This window comes from Protopterus annectens, chromosome 10.part0 (assembly GCF_019279795.1).
Source record: "Protopterus annectens isolate FY-2018-M chromosome 10.part0, PAN1.0, whole genome shotgun sequence".
Lineage (NCBI taxonomy): Eukaryota > Metazoa > Chordata > Ceratodontiformes > Protopteridae > Protopterus > Protopterus annectens.
The window spans coordinates 1,397,696,162-1,397,708,725 of record NC_056744.1 but is presented as its reverse complement, the minus strand read 5'-3'; the positions used below and the strand labels follow the sequence as shown (position 1 = coordinate 1,397,708,725).

The following is a 12,564-nucleotide window of genomic DNA, read 5'->3' as shown; positions in this document are numbered from 1 at the left end:
AACACAATAGTAACTATGCACCTTAGAGATAAGGCATGGTCATCATATCAGAAACAAAGGACTTCCCCTAGCCCATAACGAATACAAAACACTCAGAAACAAAGTAAAAAAACTTATCTCTGATAAATAAAATTACTTCTCCATAATCCAAAATAACAACAAAACAAACCCTCAAAAATTTTGGAAATGCATGTCTACCCTCCTCAATCCCAACAAACCAGATAACCCAAGCCCAGACCCTAACACTCCTGACATAGACTTGGCCACTCAATTCAACACCTTCTTCATTGATTCTATCTCCAAAGTACCCTCATCCTTTTCATCTTCAAACCCCACCATACCCCTCACTATACCCCAGTCCTCCCCTACCAACTTTTCACCTCTCACCACTGCTCATCCCTTTCTCCACTCCATCATTAACATTCTCAAATTCTCCCCCCCTCTCCCCACCATTCTCACTAAAACCTATACCCACATCCACCATAAAAAAACTACTGCAGAAACTAAAACCATGCTCTAATGCCCCTGATAACATTCCTTCTTACTTTCTCAGTATAGCTGCTGAAGCCATTGCCTACCCCATCAGCATTTTAATCAAGCGTTCCATTCAAGAAAACTCGGTACCCCAAATCTGGAAAAAGGCTTTTGTTGTTCCATTGCACAAAGGAGGCATCAATAACAATATTACTAATTTCCGTCCCATCGCTATTCTATCTCTAAACTTTTAGAAAAGTGTATTCACCTACAACTCCTACCATACCTCTTAGACAATAACCTACTAACTCCAACACAACATGGTTTCAGACCAAGACACAGTACTATGACCGCCCTACTCTCCTTCCTGGAAGCTGTGAACAAAACCCGGGACACAGGACACATTGTCTCTACCCTCCTACTAGACCTCTCTAAAGCCTTTGATACTATCTCCCACAATTTATTACTAACTAAACTCTCCAAGCTTAACTTGTCACCCTCTTCTCTGAACTGGTTCACTAGCTACTTATCCAATAGATATCAGGCAGTGAGATGGAAAAAAGCCACCTCCCCTTTCATCAACACCCCAACCGGTTTTCCCCAAGGATCCATACTGGGTCCCCTGCTTTTCAATATATTCATAAACGATTTCCATAACTCTATCCCTTCAACTAAAATTATCCAATACGCAGATGATTCAACTATAATCTGCTCTGCTACCTCCATCCCCACACTGCTAAAGCTTACTCAAGATGCATTCTCAACCACCGAACAATGGATGAAAACAAATCACCTTGTACTCAATGCCTCCAAAACCATAGTGATGGTATTCACCCCCTCTAAAGCTACCTTTTTCAATCCAAGTAATTTCACTATTACTAGTCACAGCAATACACCCTTAGAACTGGTATCTGAGGCCAAATTACTTGGGGTCCAAATTGATAGTCAGCTTAAATTCAGTTCCCATCTTCAACTAAATATAAAAAACCCACCAAGAACTCGGCATGCTCTACAGACAGAATCGTTATCTTACACCCTCCACCAAACTCACCCTATCTACCACATTTCTCATCCCATCCCTCCTCTATGGAGCCCCACTTCTAACTAACCTACAATCTTCTCTCAAAACATAACTCTCCTCTTGCTATAACAAAATTGTCAAGTTTGCTACCTCCCATAAGTCCTCTTCACACCACTGTTCATCTCTCCACAAACTAAAATGGTTAGAACTACCCAATCACCTCACCTACGTCCAACTGACTCTTGCACACAAACTCATCTTCAATCCCTCCCTCTGCCCATCCCTTTCCTCTACCTTCAAAATGCATCTCCCTGATAGAATTCTAAGATCTAACAATCAAAACTTAATTGAACTGTATAAACCAATTCGTCCCCCTGGAAAAAAATCTCTTATCCTATAGTCTGGCTCATCTGTGGAACTCCTTACCCCCATCCATTTGTACCATCACAGATCACTTCTCATTCAAAAAATCCCTTCACTCACACCTAATTTCCCAGTGGGAATGCTCCTGCTCCCACCTAACATAATCTCTTCATACTGAGAATTTTCACTTCTCCCCTATTTATAATGAGAATTTCTACTTACTCTCCTAAACCCATAGATCTTGCTCTTGCTTGTATTAGCTTTTTCTGAATACTTAAAGGTACCTTAGTGTAAATATACCCTCTGATGGAAAAGGTTCTCTGTTTCTATATTGAAAGGTTCTATGTCAGCTCATATACCTTTCTCTTGATTGTATTAAGCTACTCATCCTGAATGTATGAAATATATCTCCAGTGTAACCCACCCTAAGTTGTAAAAGCCTCTCAGTTTCTATATTGTAAATTGTTTTCAGCGCTACAAGATTGTAATATTTGTATATGTTTGTACACTAGTCTACTGTATTTCCAAGTCCATAGGAATTGAATAATTGAAACTAAATACCTTATTGTAACCTTGCTAATTGTTTTTGGAGCTTTTCTCCCCAGGACTCCATTGAAAATGGGTTATTTTGGCCCAATGGACTATCCTGGTAAATCACATTCAATTCTGCAAGCATACTTACAAAAATAGCTTCACCAATCTCTGCTGGCCTTCAACCAACATACTACTAATCAACCTCAAAACAGTAAAGACATTCCTCCTTCTTGGAAGTACACATTAATATCACCAATTCTGAAACAAAATAAAGATCCCAGTGAATGTTCATCACACAGACCCATTTCACTTCTTAATATAGATTATAAAATTTTTATGGCAATACATGCTGCTCGAATAAAACAATTACTACCACTTTTGATAGAGGAGGATCAAACAGGTTTTATAAAAGATAGGAACACTTATGACAACATTAAAAGAATTCTTTCCTTAACTGATTATATAAATGTCACAAAAAACAAAATGAATGTTATTAGCTTAGACATAAATAGCGCATTTGATTCAGTGAACTGGGATTATCTGTGGTTAGTTTTAGAAGAATATGGCTTCTCAAACAGCTTCACTTTGTTAATAAAATCATTATATGAAAAATCATTGGCGTATATAAAACTGGGATCTTGATGTCTAAATCTATTAAAATAACTATGGGCACAAAACAAGGCTGCCCTCTTTCTCCATTATTGTTTGCGCTAGTCATTGAACCCTTAGCAAATAATATATGTATGGATAAAAATATTGAAGGAATACAACTAGACAACAGCCTAGAGCTTAAAATTCAACTTTTTGCGGATGATATTTTAATTACCTTAAAAAGTAATAATAGCAATTTAAAAGCATTATGGGACTCAATTCAAAACTTTCAAAACTTTTCAAGTCTTAAATTTAATGAGAACAAAACAAATGTATTGCTTATAAATACTAATAAAAAGATCTAAATAAAAAATACCATAAATATATCTCTACCGATAATATAATTAAATACTTGGGAATTATAATAACTAACAACCTAGATACTACAATTGAAACAAATTATAAAGAGACCTTAAATAATATTAAAAATCTAATACAAAGATGGAATAAATTCTTCTTTTCAATGGAAGAAAGGCTTTATATAATTAAAATGATCATATTTCCAAAAATTCTTTATGTTATACAAGCTTGTTCTTTGCCACCAGCTAAATCGCACCTAAAACAATTAAATGATTTAATGGTAAGATTCCTATGGTATCCAAAAAAAACAAGGATAGCTATGAAGTATCATTTAGATGATTGGAATATAGGTGGCATAGGTTTACCAGACATAGAAATATATTTGCATTCATCCATTATTAAAACAATATCATTATGGCTAAATACAAAATATACATCAAAATGGAAGCTAGTTCATGAGAGAATCTGGTTAAAATCAGGATTTGTAGTAGCAAATAAGTATACAGATTTCATACCAAACAATTTTCTATGGCTGATGAAGGAATATATGATTAGGTTCATAGGTTCATACTAGGCTATCTGCCCGAGGGCATTTATAAGCCTAGCCCATAGGGGGAACTATACCCATTATTTTGCTGTGCCTCTGTCTAGCAGTGACACTGAGGTAATCCCTGGAGTATATCCTCCCATCCATTGGTCAAGATTTCTCTTGAACAAGGCCAGCGAGGTGCTCTGCCTCACATATACCGGGATTTTGTTCCACAGCATAGGGAGTCTTTGGGTGATGAATCTATCCCTCCAGCACATCCTATTAATAGCCGTGTCGAGGTTTAAGTCTCCGCCTTGTGGCTCTGATGGATCTAGATTTTTTGAGGTGAAGCATATTCATCAAATCTGGGTTGACATGGCCTTGTATGTCAGGCAAAGGTCACCTCTGAGCTGAATAGAGCTGGAGTTCTTTCAGTCGGGCAGCATAGGACAGATTTTGAGACCCTTTATCCTTTTGGTGAGGAACTTTGTGGCCTCTCCAGCTGCTGCAAGTGTCGGGTCAGATACATTCCGAATGGGGCATTGTACTCAATCATTGGTCTGATGAGTGATGAGTATAGGGAGACTATGACCTCCCTTGATCTAGATGTGAATCCCTTCATGATAAGGTGGGCAATGTAGAAGGTCTTCCTAACTACTTTAGCTACATGGGTGTCGAATGACAGGCTACTGTCAACCTGGGTCCCCAGGTCCTTGATAACCTCTTCTGTGCTCAGAGGATTACCACCTATATGGTAGCTAGGGGTAACCTTGTTTATGACTATGCATTTTTTGGCATTTAACTTTAGGCCATGGCTCTGGCACCAGTCATCCGTTTCTGTGAGACCCTTCTGAAGGATATCTGTGTCAGATGTGTTTTCAGACTCGGCGCCAGTTTGCAGTCATCTGCAAACTTTGTCAAACCCTCCTGTGTTTGCTTGTACTTGGAAAAGTAGATGCCAAACAAGAGTGGGCCCAGGACTGAGCCCTGTGGGACACCACTTGTGACAGGCTTTGAGTCTGACATGGCGCCAGCAACTCTGACCCTGTGGGTTCTGTCACTCAGCCAGTTTGCAACCCATCTTGTGATGTATGGGTTAACATTTAAGCTGATGAGTTTTTCAATGATACCGGGTATTGTGTTGAAGGCCTTCGCCAGATCGAGGTAGGCTGTATGGACTGCCTTCCCTCATCAATGGCTTTGGTGACTGTTTCAAAAGTCAACCAAGTTTAAAAGGCATGATCTGCCTTTGACAAAGCCAAACTGGGTTGGATGCAAAGTCTGCAAATTCCCTATGTCTTTATTTATGAGGTCCATTATGATCCTCTCCATAGCTTTGCAGATAAGGCTTGTCAAGCTAATGGGCGGTAATTTCCAGGGTCTGTGGAGGCACCGCCTTTGTGAAGTGGGACCACAGTGCATCCAGAGGTGAGACTATGATTAAACAGCTGTCCTAGCTGTGGGTTTAATTTGAGTTCGTGGAGCACAAAGCCTGGGGCAACATCAGGTCCCCTGGTTGCTGTGTTTTTGGCTTTGGGGAGAGCAGTTGTCACTGGGGCGTTTGAGCTGTTTGGGGGGCCTGCAACCCTTTGGTATAGATATCTCTCCTTTTGGGAGGGAGAAGTTTGCACTGAATCTGTCAGCCAGTATGTTGGCAATGTCTGTAGGATCAGTAATCTTCACATCATTTTGAACTAGTTCTGAGCATATCTGGGAGTTTCCTCCCAGGTTTCTAACATAGCTAAAGAAGGCCTTATGATTGTCTTTTGAGTCTTTAGCTATTTTTCTCTCAAAATTTGCTTTGGATGATTTTATGAGCGCTCTTAGCTTTTTACTTATAGTGATCAAAGGTGTCTTACCTTTTAAGGATTTTGCTCTATCTTGTAGTAGCTTCCTCCTTTTGTTGTAGAGTTTGTTTATGGCTGGGGTCCACCAGACTGGACGCTTGCCCTTGGTACAAAGAGTCTTTGTTTTGCTTGGGATTGCCTTATCCATGCAGTCCTGCAGGTGCTGGTAGAAGGCATTTGTAAGTGATTCAGCGGCTTGAGTACTGTTTTCCGCCAGCTCTGGGGCCTTAAAGGAGACCACACTAGTCTTTAGAAGTGTGAAGTCGGCAAGTTTTACTGTGGTCTTTTTATTTCAGGTGGGGGTGGGATGAGGACCTCCAGCAAGATTAGTTTGTGATCTGATCTCACCAGTGAGGGGTATACTTCCGGTGTTGAACATTGTGCTCCCATGTTCGTGATGATGAGATCAAGTATGTTTTCTCCTCTTGTGGGGATGGTGACTAGTTGTTCCATGGCATTTGAGTTTATGAATTCCAGGAACTTTTGGGCTAGGGTGTTTGGGCTTGAGTAGTGTTCCCAGTCTATATTAGGGTAATTGAAGTCACCTAGTATGATGGTGTTTGGAGATAAGAATAAAAATATAAGTTCCAAATACATTACTTATGCATTAAAAATTTTCCAAAATCTTATTAATAGCAATCCTGATATTAAAGCATGGTCATTTCTTTTATATCCAGTAGCGTACACACAAGGTAATATAATAACATTTAATATGGAAGTAGTCAACATGCTTAAAGAAAAGGGATTAATATATTGGCATCAATTGCTAAACTCTGGAAAACCTCTGACAATAGACCAGATTAAACAGAAATTAAATATGGAAGATAGTTTGTGGTTACATGTACAAGAATTAAGACAGTATATATTAAGCAAACAAGAAACAATGCAACCACCAATAAGACAAAATGTTCCTAACCTTATAGAACATATAATATTACTAACGAATCAATCCATTACTGGAAAGGGATACTTATCATCTATTTATAAAACAAACAAAAAAATAAAAATGCGTAATAATGACAAAATATGGAATTATTATAGATCAGTTAATGGACATGTGCCAAATGACAGAGATAAAAAACTAATTCTTCTCTCTCCAAAGCAGACATCACTTTCATTACATTGGAGACTTTTTACATGGCAATTCATACACAGATCTTATGTAACCCCTCATAAAATGGAACTTATGTTTAATGAAAATATTGGCTGCTGGAGATGTGATTTATCAATAAAAGCAGACTGGCAACATATGTTCTACGAATGCCATTTGATTAAACCATATTGGGATAAAATAAATTATTTTCTGCAAATGGTATTTAATGATAAATTCCAGATTTCCAAATCTATTATTTTGTTTAATGCACCTGTACCCGACTGTGTGCCAGGAACAAAATATGTAATCTTATGGACTCTCCTAGCTATTGCAAGGAAGAACATTACATCAAACTGGAAATCCAAAGCTTCTCCAACTTTTAAGCAATTCATGAATATGGTGTCAGCAGTATCGCAATTGGAAATGAACACTATTAAAGGAAGAACTGAAAGAACTACATCACTGTACGTAGCATGGCAAAAAGTAACTGAAATACTGGAGAATAATGACTGCAGCAGCTTATAATCATGAAACAATTGTATAGAAAGTCAATTATATGTCAACAATAGACACCCTTGTAAATACTTTATTTTGGTTTTAATGTTTGATATCTGTTTAGAGGTTTTAGCCTACCTTTTTAAATAATTTGTAAATACTTCATTGTCATAAATAACCTGCATTCATGTTTTCTTGTTTTTGGAAATGAATAAAAATATTTAAAAAAAAAAAAAAAAAACAGTAATGCCATGCTATCTTCCACAACACAAAGACTAGCAAACTTTCTATCCCTGCTCATTAAAGACATTGACACACAGGATAATATCATTCCTAATGTCACTGAATACAAGTACCAAAATCTCACTCTAGATCCTTCCTTAAAATTAACAACCCATATTAATAATATAACTAGCAAAGTTATAAGCTGGTTAAAATAATGTTACAGAATTTCTCTTATCTTTCTCCCATTGCCCGCACAGCTACAGTAAAAAAATATACTTCTCCCAAAGCTAGACTACAGACTTCCATTTTAGCTTTGTACTATTTATACAATACTCAAAGGATACAGCTAGCTGTAAACAAAATATGCAGATTTATGTTATTGGAATGCTTGCATGCACACATGCACACACACACACACACACGCACACACACACACACACACACACACACACACACACACACACACACACACACACACACACACCCTCTTTCAGTATCCTTACTTTCTTCTCCGTTTGCAGCCAGGCGACGAGCGATAATAAATCCACATTCGCTTGCATTGCAGCTGAGCCTTCTACATAAAATCCACAGACAAGCAGCCGAGCCTTCTAAAAATCAGCCAGGCAGGAGCTTCTAAATAAATAATCCATGCTCAGCCAGGCAGAAGCGAGCAAGCGATCGATAATACATACACAAACAAGCAGTTCCTGCTCGCAAAGCATTTGATTTGAGTCAGAAATACTTGCACAACTTCAATTTTGACAGGCTGGTAGCCCTGACGGAGGTGACGTCATCATGCCCACGATGATGTCAGCTGACAAGGTGTGAAAAATTTAAAAAAAATTAAAAACACAAAGGAAAAAAGATCGAAATTAGTTTGAGGCTCCCCTGTGAGGAAGCCGTGGCTCCCCAGGGCGCTGTGGCACACACTCTGTGAACCCCTGGCATATTGGAATCCCATAACCAGTATTTTCTCTGCTGAGAATTGAAAAACATAGACACCCAGCAAAATTGAAACTGCAAGATGGCATTAAGCAAATGTCATTAAGTAAGCAAGTAAGATCCCTCTGATAATTCAGCAACTACCTAGCTATATGTTTTGTACCAAATATATTTTGAATGTTTATGGTATTGTGTACATATAAGTGGGTACATTCATTTTATGTGTGTGTTTACATATATGGTAGCAGTATGGTCAAGCAGTCATAGAGCAGGACTGTTTGATCACAATTCACAGTGTTCATTTATACAAGTTCAAGCAGTAAGGAGAACGGTAGTAATCCTCCCCTTACAGAAACTATGTTAGCAGTTATTTTTGAGTTTTGTTAAGATTGGTTTGATAGTTTTTGATGCTCTGCGTTCTAGCAGAATGCAGGAGAGTGATGTGTATATATGCACGGTGGAACATCGCTGTTTACTGAACTCTTACTTTTTCTTTATTCTTGCATTGTCCCTAGAATTGCTACATTTAAGTATGGTGTGGTGATGAATTCCCCCTGTATGGAGATCTTTGGGGGTACAGCCCCTATGCAAAAATATTTTTCTTTTTCTTTTTTTTTTTTTTTTTTTTAGTCAGACTTTCAATGAGTTCTGTTTTCAAAGCAAAGAAATGTTTGCTTAGTCAAGAGGATCCTGTTCATAAAAAGACCATTTTTCTGAGTTTGCTCCTCTTTCCAGAAATGGTGTGGTCTTGGAGTTGGTTAATTTAATTAAGGAGTGTGTGAAGTATGTTTCCCCCCTGCATAAGACTCAGGGATGTATCAGTCATCAAAACAGTATAAACACACACACACACACACACACACACACACACACACACACACACACACACACACTTCCGCAGGCATATATTTTACAAATATACACACATGCATACATTAGTTAGTATAGGGAAAGTACTGCATTCCTCATATCAGTTTTCTTCCACTCATAACTCAAAAATAAAACTTTTATGTTACTGACGGTTTGATAAACTCTTATCTGACTAAATAAAAAGGTATATGTCACTAACAGTAAACAGTACCACATTGCTGTATTTCAGTTGTTTATAACTTCTTCATTAATTATCATTTACAGGGTACCTTCCGTTTCTTTTTCAAATTAATTCCTTAAATTGTTCTTTATTTTGTTTAGCACTACCAACAAGATGGATTCCCAGAGACAGAGCTCCATGCATTCATGAGCCAGTGCACAGACCTGCCAAATTCTGGTAGATACAGATTAGAAGAAGATGACCAACCAGTGCAAATGCTCTGCTGTTGTAAACAGTAAGTACCCAAACAAGCCAGATGCTGCCTGTTTTCATAATCCTTTCTGAAGCATTGATATTAGAAAATACAATATGGGCTGTGTCTGCAAATGGTCCATTGAAATCAGTGTACTACCCTAGTAAACAAATATATATAAGTAAATGAATAAATAATATATTAAGTGAGTGAGTGTGTACTGGTAGTTAAACTGCTTGTCTGCTGTAGAGAGTACAGTTCAAAGCCGTTGATCTAGTCTCGTCATTAACTTGCCACTCAGTGTCTTAAGTGCAGTGAAAGAGTGGCTCAATACAGAATGGAAAGTGTGATGGTGAGGTGTCATATTCAGATAATGGCTTGTTGGATAGTTTTTCTTAAAGATCTTCATCTTGATGTGGTGATACCAGTATGGTGGAAAGTGTGCATCTGAGAGGCAATGTGCATGCAGAGTGGGCTGAAAAATGACAGCTGTGTTGTGCAAGGCACTTAGCATTTGGTATCAGCAATCCCAGAATGAAACATCAGCTAGGAGGAGTCACTCCGAATGGCAAAGAGAAGGAGGAGTAAAGTGGGGTGATAGTATTTGCAGAAATGAACTGACCCAAACAAGTAGTAGTGAACAAAGCCAATAAAGTGCTATGTTAGTCATTATAGGAAATGACTCAAGAAGGAGATGCTTTGCTGCTGTTTTGCAAATCAGTCACCAGTATGTAATTGGCGTATTATGTACTAATTTGGTGCCTGGACAGAGAAAAGTGCAGATCAGATTTAGTATAAGTATAGTAGAGAGGCTGCAGAAAAAGTTACTAGAGAGCTAGGGAGTTTTAGGGTATGAGTTACAAGAAGATTTAAAGAGCTAAACTTTCTGACTCTGTAGAGAGAGGGGGGGGAGACATGATACATGTCCCAGAAATTTAGATAAGGCTTTGCAAAGGCAGGTGAATTAAGGGAAACAGTTATCAAATTTGAGCAACAAACCTCACTCTGAACATCTCAATAAAGACAGGTGGAACACATTGGTTACTACAAGGACTCATAGAGTGCAAAATCACAGAAGCAGTTTTCCACTTTCTAGTGTAGGTGAAGAAATAGGGCAAGAGAACAGAACTGGAGATACTATTGAACAACAAGGAAATATCTGACAGACGTGTCTTTTTCTACAGTCACCACTTAATAATGTAGCTCAGTGAAAGTATTCCTCTTGCAGTCATGGTCTAACCTACTTCCAAAAGTATATTTCCATTTGTGGTACAAATATTACTATGTCAGAGAACAACCGTCTAACTTTCCTGTTTTATATAAATAGTTCATATTAGCCCTCTTTTGAAATGAAATACTTTTTTATTTTTTACTGCTTAGAGGCTATCACCACTTTCCATTTAGATTGGCTATGAGTCTTTTGAATGTATTCTTGCTTTCCATTTGGTTTGATAACAGCTTTTGACCAACAGCACTTTGCCATGCTGTCCATGGCTGTGTTTACTATTTCTTTCTCATATGTATTAATTCTGTGGAACATTAATTTCTTTGGGGATTTTCTAAGTTATTAGTGACATGATATAGCAGCAAGTTTATGTTTCACAATTCCCTTCTTATACTATGTATCCAAGCTTCCTGTTGGCTTTTGTAAATGCTCATTTGCATTGGAAAGCATTATTCAAGTTATGTGTTAATACCCCTGAATCCTTTCTCTCATCATCCTTTTGTGCCAGCTACAGTAAAAGTTGGTGGTTCCTCATTCAAAATGTACAAGCTTGGAATTTTTTTTAATTAAGTCTTAGCTGTGCTTTATCTGCACACAATACATGCTGCCACAGGTCCCTGTATAGCTACCTATAGTCAGTCCATGATTACATCAGCAAATTAACTTATTTAACCCTTCTACCAGACAAAAAAGGAAAAACTGGAACTGAAACAAATAAAGCGAGTGTTCATGATGAACGGAGTTATTTCACGGAATACGCTTCTTCCAACACAGACGCTCAGTATCTTAGACGTTAATTTAGTGTTTTAAAGCAACATTTCATTGAAAGTGTTCGACTTGGTTTGCAGTGAATTAACAAAAATAAAAACACAAATATTATAAACAAAGCAGTTAAAAGTGATACAACCGGCGTACGCGGCGCATAGTCGGTAACAACAGCCCACACATACACACTTAACACGAAACGCGGCCACTGACCAAGTTTAAATCAACGTTAAATCAACACCCAACCTATTATTAAGCAGGTTGAGCTGTGAGTAGCGATAGGAACTAAGATTTGCTTTTTATGAGAACGATCAAAGTTATAAAGTTGTGGCGAGCCCCTTTGAAACAGAGATGCATGATTTTGAACATAACAGTAAACACTTAATACTTATAACATGATCTGCTCAAATCATAAAGATATCCATAACCACTACTTTCAAACAAATTTCATAACATTGATAGACACATAATAGACGAGCCCAGAAGCATAGCCACATTATTTTTCTGTCAGAAGTTGTGTCATCATTTATCAACTCAATGACGTTAAGTCATCCTTTATATTATTACCTTGTTTATCCCCATGAAATTAAAATCATCAGTTAAAGACCCCTTTACCGATCATAGATATTATAAACCAACAGTCAACGCCATTATAAGCGATAAAGCGAATTAGCTTTAGAAAAAAGTGAGACGCATCTCGTGCATACAGCGTCTCGGTTCAACATAACGTCACAACCGCTGACAGTGCGCTCTTTAAGACACAGTGCAAGAAAGCACTTTTAACATGTCAACCAAGCCACCATTGAAGGCTGAGAGC

The 12,564-nt window shown here is 37.9% G+C and overlaps 2 protein-coding genes across 3 annotated transcripts in view; both read left to right on the top strand.

Moving 5' to 3' along the window:
* The window catches only part of LOC122813614 (mucolipin-2-like), a 1,348,087-nt gene that overhangs the window by 436,747 nt on the left and 898,776 nt on the right, over positions 1-12,564 (top strand). The window lies entirely within an intron of this gene.
* Positions 1-12,564, top strand: part of MCOLN3 (mucolipin TRP cation channel 3) — a 1,554,854-nt gene that overhangs the window by 1,537,988 nt on the left and 4,302 nt on the right. The window contains exon 14 of the mRNA XM_044086032.1: positions 9,666-9,799. Within this exon, the coding sequence (XP_043941967.1) occupies positions 9,666-9,799 (134 nt within the window). The remainder of the gene's footprint in view (positions 1-9,665; positions 9,800-12,564) is intronic.